The sequence below is a fragment of the Chiloscyllium plagiosum genome, unplaced genomic scaffold (genome assembly GCF_037043375.1).
Source record: "Chiloscyllium plagiosum isolate Xiang-an unplaced genomic scaffold, Cpla_swu_hap1 HiC_scaffold_42, whole genome shotgun sequence".
NCBI classification, from domain to species: Eukaryota; Metazoa; Chordata; class Chondrichthyes; order Orectolobiformes; family Hemiscylliidae; genus Chiloscyllium; species Chiloscyllium plagiosum.
This window is the reverse complement of record NW_028270180.1, coordinates 32,777,416-32,797,100: the sequence shown is the minus strand read 5'-3', so window position 1 is coordinate 32,797,100 and position 19,685 is coordinate 32,777,416. Positions and strand designations below refer to the sequence as shown.

Here is a 19,685-nt window from a genome sequence, read left to right as displayed (position 1 = left end):
TACACCCAGCTCCCTCTGCTCTCGCTGCATTCTCAGAGATCTGTGTACATCTACACCCAGCTCCCTCTGCTCTCTCTGCACTCTCACTGATCTGTGTACATCTAGACCCAGCTCCCTCTGCTCTCGCTGCATTCTCAGAGATCTGTGTACATCCACACCCAGCTCCCTCTGCTCTCTGCACTGTCACTGATCTGTGTACATCTTCACCCAGCTCCCTCTGCATTCTGCACTCTCGGTGATCTGTGTACATCTACACACAGCTCCCTCTGCTCTCTGCACTCCCAAAGACCTGTGTACATCTACGCCAATCTGTGTACATCTACCTCTGAATTCTCTGCACTCTCACTGATCTGTATACATCTAAACCCAGCTCCCTCTGCTCTCTCTGCACTCTCAGAGATCTGTATACATCTAAACCCAGCTCCCTCTGCACTCTGAACTCTCACTGATCTGTGTACATCTACACCCAGCTCCCTCTGCCACTCTCTGCACTTTCAGTGATCTGTGTACATCTACACCCAGCTCCCTCTGCATTCTGCACTCTCAGCGAACTGTGTACATCTACACCCAGTTCTCTCTGCTCTCTGCACCCTCAGAGGTCTGTGTACATCTACACCCAGCTCCCTCTGCACTCTGCACTCTCAGAGATCTTTGTACATCTACACCCAGCTACCTCTGCACTCTGCACTCCCAGAGACCTGTGTATATATACACCCAGCTCCCTCTGCACTCTCAGTGATCTGTGTACATCTACACCCAGCTCCATCTGCACTCTCTTCACTCTCACTGATCTATGTACATCTACACCCAGCTCTCTCTGCATTCTCTGCACTCTCAGAGATCTATATACATCTAAACCCTGCTCCCTCTGCACTCTCACTGATCTGTGTACATCTAAACCCAGCTTCCTCTGCTCTCTGCATTCTCAGTGATCTGTGTACATCTACACCCAGCTGCCTCTGCTCTCTGCACGCTCAGAGTACTGTGTACATCTACACCCAGCTCTCTGCTCTCTGCATTCTCAGAGATCTGTGTACATCCACACCCAGCACTCTCTCCTCTCTGCACTCTCAGAGATCTTTGTACATCTACACCCAGCTCTCTGCTCTCTGCATTCTCAGAGATCTGTGTACATCTACACCCAGCACTCTCTCCTCTCTGCACTCTCAGAGATCTTTGTACATCTACACCCAGCTCTCTGCTCTCTGCATTCTCAGAGATCTGTGTACATCCACACCCAGCTCCCTCTGCTCTCTCTGCACTCTCAGAGATCTGTGTACATCTACACCCAGCTCTCTCCTCTCTGTACTCCCAGAGATCTGTGTACATCTACACCCAGCTCTCTGCTCTCTGCATTCTCAGAGATCTGTGTACATCCACACCCAGCTCCCTCTGCTCTCTCTGCACTCTCAGAGATCTGTGTACATCTACACCCAGCACTCTCTCCTCTCTGCACTCTCAGAGATCTGTGTACATCTACACGCAGCTCTGGGCTCTCTGCATTTTCAGAGATCTGTGTACATCCACACCCAGCTCCCTCTGCTCTCTCTGCACTCTCACTGATCTGTGTACATCTACACCCAGCACTCTCTGCTCTCTGTACTCCCAGAGATCTGTGTACATCTACATCCAGCTCTCTGCTCTCTGCACTCTCACTGACCTGTGTACATCTACACCCAACTCCCTCTCCATTCTGCACTCTCAGAAATCTGTGTACATCTACACCCAGCTCCCTCTGCACTCTCAGTGATCTGTGTACATCTACGGCCAGCTCCCTCTGCTCTCTGCACTCTCAGAGATCTGTGTACATATACACCCAGCTCCCTCTGCTCTCTGCACTCCCAGAGCCCTGTGTACATATACACCCAGCTCCCTCTGCACTCTCAGTGATCTGTGTACATCTACAGCCAGCTCCCTTTGCTCTCTGCACTCACAGAGATCTGTGTACATCTACACCCAGCTCTCTCTGAATTCTCTGCACTCTCGCTGATCTGTATACATCTAAACCCAGCTCCCTCTGCTCTCTCTGCACTCTCACTGATCTGTGTACATCTAGACCCAGCACCCTCTGCTCTCGCTGCATTCTCAGAGATCTGTGTACATCTACACCTAACTACCTCTGCACTCTGCACACTTAGAGATCTGTGTACATCCACACCCAACTCCCTCTGCTCTCCGCACTCCCAGAGATCTGTGTACATCTACACCCAGCTCCCTCTGCACTCTGCACTCTCAGTGATCTGTGTACACCTACACCCAGCTCCCTATGCACTCTCTGCATTCTCAGAGATCTATGTACACCTACACCCAGCTCCCTCTGTGCTCTCTGCATTCTCAGAGATCTGTGTACACCTACACCCAGCTCCCTCTTCACTCTCTGCATTCTCAGAGATCTGTGTACATCCATAACCAGGGGACATTGCTCTACATTTGTGTCCGAGATGCAATACTCTGCTTTTTTTGTGTGTGAAATCAGTAGAAATGAATGCTGGGTTTCTATAACATTCAGAACTTCCATAATGCCAGTATGTCCAGGTGACCTTTGGGAGCTGGTGCTGGAGTGCTATTGTCACTGGCCTGATAATCCAGAGGCTGACTTCATATTTTGATGATATGTATTTGAACCCCCCCAGTGTTGGAAATTACATTCGATAAATCATTCTGGAACTTTAGCTGTCAGCAATGGTTGGAGATGGTTGCAACTGTTTTCCTTGGGGAGATGAAGGATATGGGGAAATTTAATAGAAATCTTAAAAATTGAGGTGTCTGGACAGATTAGATGGGGAGAAGCTGTCCTCACTTGTAAACAAGAGGGAACAAATTCAGTGTTTTTCAAAAGAGTGAAGGTGAGATGAGAAAAACATTTTCACACAGTGAATAGTTAGTGTCTGCAGTGCACTACTGGAAATGTGGTCAGCTGAGGTATTCAAAGGGGATAAGTACTTAAACAGAAACAATGTGTCAGGTTATGGAGGAAGAATGCTGAAAGAACGAATGCAGGCACTTTGGGCTGAATGGCCTCCTCCTGTACCGTAACAATCCAGTGATAAAGTGAAGTTGAGAGCTACCATCAATTGTTGTTAAAAACCCACCTGGTTCACTAATATCCTTTAGGGATAGAATGACTACATGTGACTCCAGACCCACAACAATATGGTTAACTTTTATCTGCTTCTGAAATGGCCCAAAAAAGCCCCAATCAATTAGTGCTGGGCAACAAATGCCTGATGAAGAACCTACGCTTGAACCATTGATTCTCCTGCTCCTCGGATGCTGCCTGACCCGTTGTGCTTTAACAGCGCCACACTTTTTGACTCTGGTCTCCAGCATCTGCAGTCCTCACTTTCTCCTTGCCAGTGATGCCCACATCCATGAATGAATAAAGAGAAATGAAATGTCATACTGACTGATTGGTTGGCGAAACATATTTGAGGGCCTGAATGTCGTCCTCCTATCATCAGAACCCAATCCGATTACTCCCAAAGCTGTCATTCAACAATCTCCTGGCAGATGTTTTCCCCCACTCGAAGGAAAAGGTGCTAATCTCACTGAACATTGAGCTCAGTACCACTAATGCTGCAGCTTTGTAACTACCTGACCGGGCTGAGTTAATAAACTCGCAAAGTCATTGCTTTACCAAGGGATGTTTTTGGCTGGTGAGCAGGATGCAGTTTGGCGACAAAACCCTATCAACTGGTTTCCTCCTGACCACCAGTTTGCTTAGAACCAGAGCTTCGTGTTTGCCTCAGATAGTTTGAGGAGACATTTTAATGAATATTCCTGAGAAAGGAGAGGCTATTCAGGCACTCAAATGTGCCCTATCAATTCATTCATTACTCTGTATGCAGGTTACAGGTTTAGCAAGCAACTGTGTGAGGAAGCTAAGAAGCAGCAGCAGAGGAACAGTGAGTGCTGGTGAGCAGAGTGAAGGGAGTGTATGGGGAGCACACAGGACTGGAGACTGGGGATGGCGATGAACTGGGGTACAGAACTGCAGAGTGATACAGTAAGATCTCAGAATCATGGTATGGTCACAGCACAGAATGAGTCTGTGTAAATGCAACTCACACTGTGGACTTTCCCCATAGCCCTTGCAAATTGTTTCTCTTTAAATACATATCCATTCTCTTTAGAAAGCCCTGATTGAATCTGCTTCCAACACCCTCTCATATAAGTGGACATAGTTTATAAACTACTCAATCTAGGGCAATCTAATCGACTAATTGGATGTAATATGACAAACTTCAGCAGAAGGCAGGATTTGAAGATAGACTTCTGGCCCACAGGCAGGGGCAGTGCCATGAGATCTCTTACCCCTTTTAGTTATTTTCTAATCAACCTATTCAGACATGTTATTACACACCTCTGGAGCAGGTGAGACTTGAACCTAGGCCGCCTGGTCCAGAGGTAGGGAAACTACTACTGCACCACAAAGGTCCTCCCTTGTCTCCTTTATACCTACCGAGTCAGCCAACCTCAGTCGCTACACAGCTACCGGCTCCAGGAGCAGTCCTAACCACTTACTACATGGCAAGCTAATCACTTATCTTACCTCTAGTTTGTTTTTTCTAAACTGTTTGAACTGGTTCTCAATTGACTGACCAATGGGAGCAAGTTGTCCTTATCTGTGTTGTCCTCATGACTTTGAACATCTTGATCAAATCTCCTTTCTAGGGAAAACAGTGGCAGATTCTCCGATCTGTCCACATCAAAGAAGCTCTTCCTCCATGGAAGCTACTCTTGTGAAACTTTCCTGTGGTCTTGCTAATGCTTTCACATTCTTCCTAAAATGGCAGTGCCCACATGGGTGTGTGTGTGTGCGTGTGTGTGTGTGTGTGTGTAAAACCAGGGTGGAGTTGGAAATGGGTGAGAAGGGGAGAATACAATTTTCTTTTTTCCAGAACTTTCCAGATTAAAATCAAGAGACAGGGTGTATCAAGCATCCTATCAAACAATAGCTGCCTCACAGTCAGAGCCACAAACCAGGCCTTTGAAATTCATGACTAGAGCAGTAGTTAGACGCTACAGAAGATTGCTGAGGATGACAGATTGATGCATGGGCCATGTTTTGAAGGGTGGAGGTGAATATCTAAAGCAGGGTCCTGCCCAGGATATGGGTTATGGAGGGGAATGGTTCCTTTAGTATAGCTCAACCAATTGGCACCAGGTTTCTTTGTTAAGCCAATCCGAAAGTAGCAAGGGTATTCCATCAGAGAATGGAGCCCCATCCACCTGCTGGATGTGACCAAACAAAAGGGCCACTGCCCCTTTAAATACAAGGCTGCAGAGGGGTTGTTTCAGACCTGGAACTCGCTGAATGATTCAGAGCTCTGTGCTCTTGTGTAATGAGCAGCAGAGTTTGAGAAAGCAGCAGCTGGGAGTCAGACTCTCTGACAGCAGTCGGCAAGCAGTGATCGCTCGGCAGAGGAGCTGTGACAGAGTACCAAGCCTCTGAGAGGAGACCCATGCAAAATGCCCAACTTTGCAGGCACTTGGAAGATGAGGAGCAGTGAGAATTTTGATGAGCTGTTGAAAGTACTGGGTAAGACTGAAATGTCTTTACAGCTCCCTTCTTCCAGACATCACTGTAGTTACTAGGCTGGATATTACAGAGATGTGAAGCTATAAGCTAGTTTTAATATTCTGGTTAAATCTTGATCTAATGCTAGGATTGCTTCTCTTTAATTAGTCAGAATAGATAAACCCATTGTTTAATTCATCTTTCCGAAAATATAAAAAATACAATGACAAAACTGAAGATCCGTTTAATTAAGAATTAAAGCAATCCATTAGTTGTGGTACCCTGTCTTGTATTTTCTTTGCATTTTCCAGGAATCATCCAACGGCACTTCAGAGTTAGAGTGTTGCTCATTTTAGCCCTGATGCATTTGTTTCTTTTTAATGAATGTTCTATGAGGTGGTGTTTGTTATTGAAACGGGGTGGATGGTCTAGGTCAGAATTCTCTCAGTTTGGTTCCTCCATAAACAGAGTCCTCAACTTGTGCTGTGAGCTGGTCATTATTTGGAGCAATTTATGTTGAGTTCTTGCAATAGAAGGCATTGGTGGCCTTCAGTAAATATCAGCTCCACATGCCCCCACTAATCCTCCATGGAGAAACTGAGGACTGCAGATGCTGGAGGTCAGAGTTGAGTGTTGCTGGAAAAGCACAGCCGGTCAGGCAGCGTCTGAGGAGAAAGAGAATCGATGTTTCGGGCATGAGCCCTTCATCAGGAATGATGAAGAGCTCATACCCGAAACATTGATTCTCTTTCTCGTTGAATGCTCCATGCCCAGACATAGAAAATTGAAGAGAGACAGAACAATTGCATGGATCACGTCCTGCCCCAATATTTGTTCTCGCGTCTACCCCAAACTCAAGAGTTATACTTGATTTTAAACATTAACTCTGTTTCTCTTTCCACGGGAGTTGCCAGATCTGCTGAGTTCCTCCAGCATTCTCCGTGTTTATTTCTAGCTCACACTGACTCTTTCTTCAAATGTCACCACCCAGGGGTCAACGCAATGCTGAGGAAGGTGGCAGTGGCAGCTGCATCAAAGCCACTGGTGGAGATCAGGCAGGACGGAGACCAGTTTTACATCAAGACCTCCACCACGGTGAGGACTACCGAGATCAACTTCAAAATAGGAGAGGAGTTTGAGGAGGAGACAGTGGACGGGAGAAAATGCAAGGTGAATGCCTGCGATAGCGTTAGGAATACCTGCGATCGCAGGCACACTGATCAACAACTCATTGTGGCCTTGATGGTGTTTAGTCAGAGAAAAGTATTTTGTGATAATGCAAACTGATGCACAGAAAGTAATTACTACCTATTTGAGAAGTCATTTTGATTGAATTAGCCGGTGTATCAAATAGTTACGTTGTGGATTAAGTATTTCCTGCTGCTCGATTTGCAGAATAAACTGCAATTGGTTAAATCCTGTGATGCTGTAAATCTGAATGCTTGGAGCAACTCAGCAGGTCTGGCAGCATCTGTGGGGAGAGAAACCGTGTTAACATTTCCAGTCCAGTATGAATCTTCTTCAGTTATGAAGCAGTCATCATGGATTTGAAGCATTGACTTTCTCTCTCCATAGAGCTGCTGAGTTTGTCCAGCAGTTTCTGGGTTTGTTAGATTCAGTAGTTGCCTCTACCTGTGAATGACTGGGCGGGAGGGATGCTGAGAAGTATTTTTCACACAGTAACAGAGCGGAAGATATCAGATACAAGGGGGAGCACGTAACATTGAGATGGACAGGGTGCATCATTAACATGAAGTAAACAAGCTGGGGGTGGCTCCCTGCAGTGATACAAAAAATGAAGGGTGATTAATTCATCATCAGCTGGGCCCATTCTATTTACAATGAAAGTAATAATACTGTAGATAACTTAATTCACAGTAAAATCTAAGCAGCTCCTGAATAGATTCAGATAACCACAACAAGGCTTGGGGAAATGGGAATTTGAAATGTCTCTCTCCCACTCTCTTCCCTGTTCATTGCTTACTTGGCCCTCTGCTGCTCTCTCACTCACTGTGGTTCTGGTTCATATAGCTCATTATGATGTGAGCACTGTGTCAGAGAGTGAGGGAGCCCAGGGTTCAAACTCAATCAAAGCAGCAGCTGCTGCCTTCAGAGTCCAACGCTCACTGTTGACAGACAGCATGTAGACAATGAACAAGAAATTTACATTCTGGTAGCACCTTTCATGACCTCAGCAAGTTCCAACACACTTTACAGCCAACGAAGAACTTTTTTAAAGTGTAGTAATGGAGGAACTCAACAACCAGTTTGCACACAGCAGGCTCCTACAAATGAGACAATGGCCAGAGCATCTCTTTTTTAATGATATTATTTCAGGGATAAATATCTTGCTGGTCGCCGGAGAGGAATCTACTACTCTTCCTCAAAATAGAGCCATATCCCCTTCTATACTAATCCAAGAAGACAGTTGGCACTTCTGGTTGATGTTTCATTCCAAAGGACAGGCCTCCCTGCTGTATAGTAAATGTGGGTTAACTTCCTGTGCGACAGTGAGCAGGCTTTACTGAACAGCACTATATCCAGCGGATGGAAAGAGAGGACATCTCATCTCGAGTCCAAGGCACCCACACTCTAGATCCATGCAACTTGGCCTCACAATGACAAGCCTTTTTTCTGATATATTCAGAAGCTACACCCAGAGTTAAGGGACAATTCTCTTTCCTCACTCTAGAATTATTTTGCTTGAATCTCTCCAGTGAGATTCACTCAAACACGCAATCTTCTGACTGTGAGCAGATGTATTCCCTTTTCTGAGGTAGGGTAGCTATGGTCAGGAGGCTTTGCGCACTCTTCTTGGGGATAGGAAATGCCCTAGTTGGGGTTATAACTGGCATATATGATCAAGTGCGGGACCCTGGACAGGTGTATACGAGGAAGGGAGGGAGGGTGGCACGTGGTGACAGGGTGAGATTTCTTTATTATTGGGGGCTCAGAGATGTTAAACTCTGGATTAAAGTCAAAGGTTTAAGTGAGGCTTTGCTGAGCTGCTGTGTTCTGAATTTATTGAATGAATTTCCAGCATGAAGACTCTCGGCTGCTTTATTGTTTAGCTTTGAATTGATTCAATTTTGTTCAATTGCACACTGTACGAATTCTGTGTATAATTGGCCAGCTGAGAGAGAAAGCCAAGCCAAAGTGTTTTTAGAAGTTGTTTGGATGATTTGTTTGGTTTATTCAGTTTGGCTTTTGGATTGGGAGTTGGGGCAAAATTGAGAAATTTGATTGGTTGGTTGAAAGTGCTCTGCCCATACAAAAAAAAGTAGCATTTTGTAGAGATGGTAACTTATGATCATTCACCAGAATTTTGGATCTTTTGTGGTATTTTTAAATTTCATTAGGACAATAATTCGGATTTTCTCCACCATGGTTTCTTAATTCTTCGTGGATTTTTTTTTGTTGGTCACAAGGAGATGTTACAGCAAATCAGCAAGGTTAACCAACTCATTAATGAGGTACGTAAAGTCTAATAGGTTTGACAGCCTGGATGGGTACCAGAGGCGTGACTGAATTATGAATCGTAGAGATATGGCAGAAAACAAGAGACTGGGATGGGAAAGGCACGATGAACTGAATAGCCTTTCACTGTGAGGTGTGATTGCCAAATATGACACGAGCTAATTTCCTTCTAGATTACATTGTAGGATAAAGGCAAAATAACGTCCTTACAATCTTAAAGCCAGAAAGCAACAGCTGCTAATACTTGTTGGAGTCAGTAAATGGAATTGAATATGTTTTTCTATCTGTATCTCCATTTTATATTTGGTTAAAACTGCAGTGAAGCTCACTCAAGATAGACTTTTGGTTTAAAGGCAGGAGGAAGGGCTAAATATACGCACCATGTTCTCTCCCAGAGGTCTCACCCAGGCTGAGGGGCAGCCAGTGGAAATATGAGCACACAGCATCACTGGCCTTCATTTCTCTCTCTCTCTCCACACCCCTACATTCATTCATTCATTAATTGTCTTTCTCTCTCTCACACACACACACACATACACACTCTGCAGCTATCAGGAACTCAAATGTGCCACTCCAACATGGCAAATCACAATGTGTACAGCTCTGAGTTTCTTTTTATTTATTCATTTTGTGGGATGTGGGCATTGCTGGCTGGCCAGCATTTATTGCCTGTTCCTAGTTGCCCTTGAGAAGGAGATGGTGAGCTGCCTTCTTGAACCACTGCGATCCATCTGCTGTGGGTTGACCATAATGCCATTAGAGAGGGAATTTCAGGATTTTGACCGAGCGACAGTGAAGGAATGGTGATATTTGAAAACACTAGCTTTCAGAGCGCTGCTCCTTCATCAGGTGGTTGTGATGGTCAGGTGGATGAAGGAGCAGCGCTCTGAAAGATAGTGCTTCAAAATAAACCTATTGGACTATAGCCTGGTGTTGTGTGATTTTTAAATTTGTACACCCCAGTCCAACACTGGCATCTCCAAATCAGGACTACCATCGTCCATTTTTCAGCCAACTGCATGATCTGTACCTATCTTGGTAATATAGTTTTTAAATACTTCCTGAAATTATGCTTTCAATATTACAGGACAGTTTTACCTGCCCATTCCCAGTTATTTCGACAACAAAGATCAGGCCAGTTCTGGGCCAGGCTGTGTGGCCTTCTTGCCTGAGGGCCAAGAGTGAGCTTGTTGAGTTTTTATGTTAAATACAACCCTTTCATAGTCAATTGCCTGAATGTGACCACGAAAGACCAGATTAATAAATTAATTTACTTAATTTAAGGAGATGGTATTGCATCAACCATCCCATGGTATAGTCCAATGTGACAGATATAAGTAGACATTCCATCAAAGAATTTAAATTCAATTTGTTAGTGAATCGTAAATAATATGTTAGTTTGATTAATGATGGTGGGGAAACTACAAGATTGACATAAAAATGGCCTGGCCTACATTGACTCCAGACCCACAGCAATGTGATTGACTCTAAAGCACCTCCAATGGCCATTCATAGAACATAGAACATAGAACAGTACAGCACAGAACAGGCCCTTTAGCCCATGATGTTGTGCTGACCATTGATCCTCATGTATGCACCCTCAAATTTCTGTGACCATATGCAGGTCCAGCAGTCTCTTAAATGTCCACAACGACCTCGCTTCCACAACTGCTGCTGGCAACACATTCTATGCTCTCACAACTCTCTGTGTAAAGAACCCGCCTCTGACATCCCCTCTATACTTTCCTCCAACCAGCTTAAAACTTTAACCATCGTGTTAGTCATTTCTGCCCTGGGAAATAGTCTCTGGCTATCGACTCTATCTATGCCTCTCATTATCTTGTATACCTCAATTAGGTCCCCGCTCAGTCAACCTCTCTTCATAAGATAAGCCCTCCAGTCCAGGCAGCATCCCGGTAAACCTTCTCTGAACCCATTCCAAAGCATCCACATCTTTCCTATAATAGGGTGACCAGAACTGGACGCAGTATTCCAATTGTGGTCTAACCAAAGTTTTATAGAGCTGCAACAAGATCTCACGACTCTTAAACTCAATCCCCCTGTTAATGAAAGCCAAAACACCATATGCTTTCTGAACAACCCTGTCCACTTGGGTGGTCATTTTAAGGGATCTATGTACCTGCACACCAAGATCCCTCTGTTCCTCCACATTGCTAAGAATCCTATCCTTAATCCTGTACTCAGCTTTCAAATTCGACCTTCCAAAATGCATCACCTCGCATTTATCCAGGTTGAATTCCATCTGCCACCTCTCAGCCCATCTCTGCATCCTGTCAATGTCCCGCTGCAGCCTACAACAGCCCTCTATACTGTCAACGACACCTCTGACCTTTGTGTCATCTGCAAACTTGCTGACCCATCCTTCAATCCCCTCATCCAAGTCATTAATAAAAATTACAAACAGTAGAGGCCCAAGGACAGAGCCCTATGGAGCACCACTCACCTCTGACCTCCAGGCAGAATATTTTCCTTCTACTACCACTCGCTGTCTTCTGTTGGCCAGCCAATTCTGTATCCAGACAGCTAAGTTCCCCTGTATCCCATTCCTCCTGACCTTCTGAATGAGCCTACCATGGGGAACCTTATCAAATGCCTTGCTAAAGTCCATATACACCACATCCACAGCTCGACCCTCATCAACTTTTCTAGTCACGTCCTCAAAGAACTCGATAAGATTTGTGAGGCATGACCTGCCCCTCACAAAGCCGTGTTGACTGCATTTAATCAAGCCATGCTCTTCCAGATGGTCATAAATCCTATCCCTCAGAGTCCTTTCTAACACTTTGCAGATGACAGATGTGAGACTTACTGGTCTGTAATTGCCGGGGATTTCCCTATTTCCTTTCTTGAAGAGAGGAATTACATTTGCCTCTCTCCAGTTGTCAGGTATGACTCCAGTGGAGAGCGAGGATGAAAAGATCTTCGCAAGTGGCGAAGCAATCGCATTTCTCATTTCCCAAAGCAGCCGAGGACAAATCTGGTCCAGGCCTGGCGACTTATCAATCTTAATGTTTGACAAATTTTCAGCACAGCTTCCTCTATCTCTATCCATTCCAGCATGCACACCTGCTCTTCAAAGGTTTCATTCACTACAAAGTTTGTTTCTTTCATAAAGACAGAAGCAAAAAACTCATTTAGGGCTTCCCCTACCTCCTCAGACTCCACACACAAGTTCCCTATGCTATCCCTGATCGGCCCTACTCTTTCTTTGACCATTCTCTTATTCCTCACGTAAGTGTAAAATGCCTTTGTGTTCTCCCTAATCCGTTCTGCCAAGCCTTTCTCGTGCCCCCTCCTGGCTCTCCTCAGACCATTTTTAAGCTCCTTCCTCGCCTGCCTGTAATCCTGTAGAGCTGAGCTTGATCCTAGCTTCTCCCACCTTATGTAAGCTACCTTCTTCCTTTTGATGAGACGCTCCACCACTCTCATCATCCAAGGTTCCTTTATCTTACCCCTTCTTACCTGTCTCAGAGGGGCATATTTATTCATCACTCGCAACAACCGTTCCTTAAACAGTCTCCACATGTCTATAGTGCCTTTACCATGGCACAATTGCTCCCAGTCCATGCTTCCTAGGCAATTAATGGATGGCCAACAAAATGCCTACTGTCAGAGTGCACACATCCCAAAAGAAAAATCACTTGCTGTGGCAGGATTTGAATTCATGATCTTTGGGTTGAAGGGATAAAATCAAGGAGAAATTGTATATTCACATGTAGGGTCATAGCCTGTAGGAAGCTGTGTATAGAACTAACAGGTGAGACATCACAGACTGGGGATCTTTGTGTAGAGTGAGATTATTTCTGTATGCTGAACTGGTATCTCTTAACATCTTCACCCTGTTTGTTGTAGAGTCTGCCCAACTGGGAAAATGAGAACAAAATCTATTGCAAGCAGACTCTTCTTAGTGGCAGTGGACCCAAAACACACTGGACTCGTGAACTGGTCAACGATGAGTTAATTCTGGTGGGTGATTCTGATTTTCTAATGAACACCACTCTTAGAGGAGGTAGTATTAAATAGAAATAGGAACAGTGACAACAGGAGCAGGAGAAGGCCATTCAACTCCCCAAGCCTTCTCTGCCATTAAATTTGATTGTAGCTGATCTTTTACCTCAATGCCATTTTCTTGCACTAGCCTGATATCCATTTGACTTTACTCTTTCTTTACTTTGTCATGCCATGATAGTTGTTATGACATGGTTATTGAGAATAGTGTTCAGTCCCATGGTGGAGTTTGAAGTCATGTCCCCAGAGCATTAGTCTGAGCCTCTGGGCTCCATTGACCCAGGCAATATTTATCCCTCATTACCTTAGTGTTACCATGCTTTCCCACTATGCATGTGCTTGCCATGTACAAATTGGCCCCTATAGTGATTACACTTCAAAGATATTTAATTGGCTGTAAAGTGCTTGTCCGGGGGTTATGAAAGGTGGCATGAAAATTCTAATCTTTCTTTTATATTTTGCTGTTGAATTTAATTCCTGAGACCAGACATTGCATATTCTGAAAGTAAGTGCGGGATCTTGGAGTGAACTGGTTCTAATGATAAAATAATTGTCTTTTCTTTCATTTTAGACGCTGGTTGCTAATGATGTTGTGTGTACGAGGATCTACGTTAAAGAGTAACTGCATCCCACCAGTATTTTAACTGGGGAAAGCCCATTGGCTGCCAGATCACCACCTGATTACCACGTGCATGATGTTCACTGATACTGAACACTGATGGTCCAGGGATTGCATTAATGTTGTAGTTTTTACTTTAATATTGACAGATCTCATTGATGTTTGTGATGGTGACGTTGTAAATCATCTGAAGTTTATTAAGTGTATCTTATTTCACACAGTCTTGTGCACTTTTATATGTCTGATGTAGAAATGTTGAGCAATAACCTGTAATGGCAAAATGTGTCACTTATTAAAACTGCCAGGTGTGTTTCTGTGCTCTGTGTACTGAAAGTAGATTTCTTCACTCCAAGAAGTTGAATGCACTGGACAGAAGCAGAATAAGTTAGGAAATATAATCACAAAAGGGATGTGCAAAGCCTATTTGTCACTTTCATTTCTTGGAAAAGGAAGGTTCATTTAGTTTCTTAAATTGTTGCTTGTGGTATCTGCTCAGCGGTCTATTCAACAGAGATCATGGAAATAACACCAGTCAGTTATTAAACCTCTCAAGCCTGTTCCGCCATTCACTAACAGCAATGCTGTTCTGAGAACTAACTCTACAGCTATGTTCCAAATCCCAAAGCATTTGGCAAACAACAATCATCTCATCAATCAGACTTACAATGTACAATTACGTGCAGCAATGGCCATTTTCAGAAGAAATGTCCAAACTTTGACTCATTTTGTATGCAGGAGCACCTCTTAATTTCATTTCTGAAAACCCTGAGACCTGATGATATGCATCTCTGAAAGTTGAAAGAGATGGCTGTAGATATAATGCATGTGTTAGACCATAAGACATAGGAGTAGAAGGAAACCATTCAGCCCATTGAGTCTGCACCACCATTGGGATCATGACTGATCTGATGATCCTCAGTTTGACTCCCTGCCTTTCCCCCATAATCCTTGATTAAAAATTTGTCTGCATTAGCCCTGAATACTTCTTCAATTAGCACATATTTAAATTCAAAATTTACAATGTACAATCCATGGGAGTAGTACCGCTTGATTGGAGGGAGGCAAATGTTGTTCCTTTGTTCAAGAAAGGGAATAGGATAATCCCTGGGAATTGGCTGGCCGAAAGAAGACAGTGAGTGGTAGTGGATGGAAAGTATTCCACCTGGTGGTTGGTGAGATAATCCCTTTTTCCAAACTCTGAAATGATTCAAAGGGATCTTGGTTAAGCTTTAGTTGGTATAAATAAGGCCAGAGACAATGATATTTAACCACCACACTCTGGGTGAAAACACAATCTCCATATAAACACTGCCTTGTCTGCTCTGGATGCTGGCAAGGCAGACAATGCAATGCAAAAGGTCTCTATAAATCAGGGAATTGTTCCTTGACCTAATTTGGGGAGGAGAAAGTGAGGTCTGCAGATGCTGGAGATCAGAGCTGAAAATGTGTTGCTGGAAAAGCGCAGCAGGTGAGGCAGCATCCAGGGAACAGGAGAATCGACGTTTCGGGCATAAGCCCTTCTTCAGGAATTTGGGGAGGCATGGGTTATTGTCACTGGGCTGGTAATATACTGGGGACTTTGGTGTACAAGTCTGTGTAGATCTCTGAAGTTGTCAGCACTGGTAAACTGAGTGGTGAAAAAGGTATGCAAGATGCTTGCCTCATTAGCTGAGGAGGAGAATGCAGGAGCAAGGAAATCTTATTACAACTTTATAAAACATTGCCTCGGCCAGAGATGGAATACCATGTGTAGTCCTGGTCCTTAGACTATTGGAAAGGCGTGATTGCACTGAGAGGGTGCATTGGAGAATCACCAGGATGTTTATTAGGATGAAAATTTTCAGTTATGAGGAGAGACAAGGTAGGCTGAGTTTGTTTTCCCTGGAGCAGAGGAGGCTGAGGGATATATACAGGCTAGATTGTGAGAATATCTTCCCCATGGCTGACATATGTAAGTGGTTTAGAGGAGATCTGAGGAAACACTGTATCACCCTGGGGGTGGTAGAAATATTGATTGTGCTGCCTGAGAGGGTGGTGGAGGCAGGTACTCTCATATTTAATAAGCATCGGATGGGCACTTGAAATGCCAATGCATAGTAAGCTATGCCTGATGAAGGGCTTTTGCCTGAAAAGTCGATTCGCCGGTTCCTTCAATGCTGTCTGACCTGCTGTGCTTTTCCAGCACCAAACTGTTGACTCTAATCTCCAGCATCTGCAGTCCTCACTTTCACATAGTAGGCTATGGGCCAAGTGCAGATGTTTGATGTTGTTGGTCAGCATAGACATGGTAGGCCAAAGGGCCTGTTTCTATGCTATACGATTCTAAGACATGGGTTTGAAGCTCACCAGGGCAGCTGGTGAAATTTGAATTCAATCAAATCTAGAATTAAAGGCAAGTGATGGTTGTGATTATCATAAAAGTCCATTTGAGTCATTAATGCCCATCAGTGAAGGAAATCTGCCATGCTTATCCAGTTTGACCTACTTGAGGGTGGTACGGTGGCTCAATAGTTAGCACTGCTATCTCACAATGCCAGAGACGTGGGTTTGAATCCAGACTTGGGTGGGTGACTGTCTGTGTAGAGTTTGCACATTCTCCCTGAGTCTTCCTCCAGGTGCTCCGGTTTCCTCCCACAGTCCAAAGGTTAGGTGAATTGGCCATGCTAAATTACCCAATGTGTGGAGATTAAGTGCATTAGTCAGGGATACATGTAGAGTAATTGGAAGTGGGTTTGGGTGGGATACTCTTCGGAAGGTCAGCGTGGATTTGTTGGGCTGAAGGGCCTGTTTCCACACTGTAGGGATTCTATGATACATATAACTCCAGACCCACAGAAATGTAGTTGATTCTTAAATACTTAACTTTTTCTCTCTCTCCACTGGTGTTGCAAGACCAGCTATCTCCAGCATTTTCTGTTTCTATTTTGTAATTTTACTTATAGTGTCCCCACTCTCTCCTCTCAGTGACACTATCTACCTGTCACAGGGTCCCCACCCTCTCCTCTCAGTAACACTGACTGTCAATCACAGGATCCCCACTTGTTCCTCTCAGTGACACTGACTTCCTGTCACAGGGTCCTCACCTCGCCCATTCATCTCAGTGACACAGACTTTCTGTCACAGGGTCCTCCCTCACCCGTTCCTCTCAGTGACACTGACTGCCTGTCACAGGGTCCTCACCTCGCCCATTCCTCTCAGTGACACTGACTTCCTGTCACAGGGTCCTCACCTCGCCCATTCCTCTCAGTGACACTGACTGCCTGTCACAGGGTCCTCACATCACCTGTTCCTCTCAGTGACACTGACTGCCTGTCACAGGGTCCTCACATCGACCATTCCTCTCAGTGACACTGACTGCCTGTCACAGGGTCCTCACATCGCCTGTTCCTCTCAGTGACACTGACTGCCTGTCACAGGGTCCTCACCTCGCCTGTTCCTATCAGTGACACTGACTGCCTGTCACAGGGTCCTCCCTCGCCCGTTCCTCTCAGTGACACTAACTGCCCATCACAGGGTCCCCACCTGTTCCTCTCAGTGACACTGACTGCCTGTCACAGGGTCCTCCCTCGCCCGTTCCTCTCAGTGACACTGACTTCCTGTCACAGGGCCCTCACCTCGCCCGTTCCTCTCAGTGACACTGACTTTCTGTCACAGGGTCCTCCCTCGCCTGTTCCTCTCAGTGACACTAACTGCCCATCACAGGGTCCCCACCTGTTCCTCTCAGTGACACTGACTGCCTGTCACAGGGTCCTCCCTCGCCCGTTCCTATCAGTGACACTGACTGCCTGTCACAGGGTCCTCCCTCGCCCGTTCCTCTCAGTGACACTGACTGCCTGTCACAGGGTCCTCACCTCGCCCGTTCCTATCAGTGACACTGACTGCCTGTCACAGGGTCCTCCCTCGCCCGTTCCTCTCAGTAATGCTGACTGCCCATCGAAAGGTCCTCCCCTCATTCAGCATGTATCCCATCTAATCTCCTTCAGCAATCTCTATGTTTTAATGAGATCATCTCAAATTCTTCCAAACTCCACAGAATATTGACCCAATTTGTTACAGCTGTCATCTTGGGACACCTCTGTCACCCCTAGACCGATTTAGTAAACCCTCACTGCACCATCACCAATGGGTCTTTGAATCTGAAGTTTTCTGGTGGGTGAACAATCCCTGCGGCCTCCCGGGTTATTGTAAACGACATCGGTCTGAGGCTATCTCTTCTTGACACAGTTTTTGGATCTGACACTGAAGGCTTTGTTCCAGACCCTCCATCCTCTGTCCCTTATGCTTGAAGGTAGCCTCCCGCCTAGGCTAGCGGGAGTCATACGCAATTAGTTTGCAATCTGTAGCTGGCTCTGTGAAAGAGCTCAGATGTGCCTGCAGAGAGTGGAGACTGTTTCAGAGCCGAGTTATTGTGAGTCGCTGAAATGCAGGTGCCTGAAATTTTAGCATCAGCAGTCCCTGGGGTACAATTGAATTATTATTCTGCACAGTCTTGTCATTGGTTCTTTAATCTTCTTTGAGAATTAATGGAGCTAAAAGCCAGTTCAACAGAGTGATTAATAGAGACTGAGGGGATTTGAATGGGAGCAGTTCTTTTGATGGAGTAACGCACTCAAAAAGACTCACAGTTGGAATAATTTGTGTCTACAGACTGTTAAAGTGAGTTGCTGAAGAGATTTAGAATCATAGAATCCCTACAGCGCAGAAAGAGGCCAATACACCCATCAGGTGCACTGACCCTCCAAAGAGCATCCTTCCCAGATCCACCCCATTCCCATAACTCCACATTTCCCATGGCTAATCAGTAAATTTTTGCTATAAATCCGGGCCCTCCACTATCACCTGATGAAGGAGCGTCCCTCCGAAAGCTAGTGTGCTTCCAATTAAACCTGTTGGACTATAACCTGATGTTGTGTGATTTTTAACTTTGTACACCCCAGTCCAACACCAGCATCTCCAAATCATGACTATACATCCCTAGACATTATGGGGCAATTTTGCATGGCCTAAGCACCTAAACTGCACATCTTTGGGCTGTGGGAGGAAACCTGAGCACACAGAGGAAACCTGTGCAGACACGAAGAATATGCAAGTTTCACACAGACAGTCACCCGAGGGTGGAATTGAACCCGGATCTCTGGCGGTGTGAGGCAGCAGTGCTAACCACAGTGCTACTGTGCTGCCCATTTATGAACTGGTCACACCAATTGTACTGGCACAAAGTCAATCATCTTATTTTTAATCCATTTCAGGATACACCTTCCAGTGTGCCCTTGTCAAACAGGGTATGTTTCCTGTCCATGATCACTGCCTAGGATTCTATCATGAGGCAGTTTACCCTTCCACCAATGTTTGACCTATAAATATGATGATCTGACTGGTGCCTGAGAGATGGAACCTACTCACTGCGGGCTTAACCTCCGAGGGCACAACAGGGTACAGTCATGCGCAGTGTTCCTAGAATCACTTTGCTGGTTGATTGAAGCAGGATAGGTCTGGTGTTATAAAGATTACAGTGGTGCTGGAAAAGCACAGCAGGTCAGGCAGCATCCGAGGAGCAGGACAGTGCCAGCCACAGTGGCAATCTGAATGAGAGAGTGGTGAGTTCAACTCTGACCATAGAGACCCAAATGCAAAATGCCAGCATCAGAAAGAGTGTTCCAATGTTGGATGAGACATGACGGTGAGGCCCCAGTTGCCATTCAAACTGGACATAAAAGACCATCTGAAGAAAAGCAAGAAAATTCTTGCTATGTGTGGTAGATGTTTATTTCCTAACCGCCATTATGAAAGCAGAATGCCTTGACCATTAATACATCAGTGGGAGTTGCTATGTAAAAAATGCTGCCACATTTCCTACATTAGCACAGTGACAGTACCTCAGCAATGCCTCAATGGCTGTCAAGCACTGTAGGGTGTCCTAGGGTTATGAAAGGTGCTATAGAAAGGTAGATTCTTTCTATAGCACCTGAGAAGAGGGTTTGTCATGGAGATGCCAAAGAGGGAAGACACCTAATAGAATTCCACTGAGAAACAATGGAA

General features: G+C 45.1%; 1 protein-coding gene across 2 annotated transcripts; it reads left to right on the top strand.

Moving 5' to 3' along the window:
* The first annotated feature begins 5,368 nt into the window (after positions 1–5,368).
* crabp1a (cellular retinoic acid binding protein 1a) lies at positions 5,369–13,964 on the top strand. 2 transcript variants are annotated; one of them, XM_043680644.2, is made up of 4 exons: positions 5,369–5,542; positions 6,513–6,616; positions 12,872–12,985; positions 13,599–13,964. In XM_043680644.2, the coding sequence occupies exons 1-4, from the start codon at positions 5,473–5,475 to the stop codon at positions 13,647–13,649; spliced, it is 339 nt and encodes a 112-aa protein (XP_043536579.1). In that variant the 5' UTR covers positions 5,369–5,472; the 3' UTR covers positions 13,650–13,964. The 2 variants fall into 2 exon arrangements, with proteins under 2 accessions (XP_043536579.1, XP_043536578.1); XM_043680643.2 differs by having other exon boundaries at positions 6,513–6,691.
* The last annotated feature ends 5,721 nt before the right edge of the window (positions 13,965–19,685 follow it).

Coding starts and splice junctions, on each gene's coding strand:
- crabp1a (XM_043680643.2), top strand. CDS start 5,473: ATGCCCAACTTTGCAGGCACTTGGAAGATGAGGAGCAGTGAGAATTTT. Junction 5,543..6,512: donor TGAGCTGTTGAAAGTACTGG/GTAAGACTGAAA, acceptor GTCACCACCCAG/GGGTCAACGCAATGCTGAGG. Junction 12,986..13,598: donor TCAACGATGAGTTAATTCTG/GTGGGTGATTCT, acceptor CTTTCATTTTAG/ACGCTGGTTGCTAATGATGT.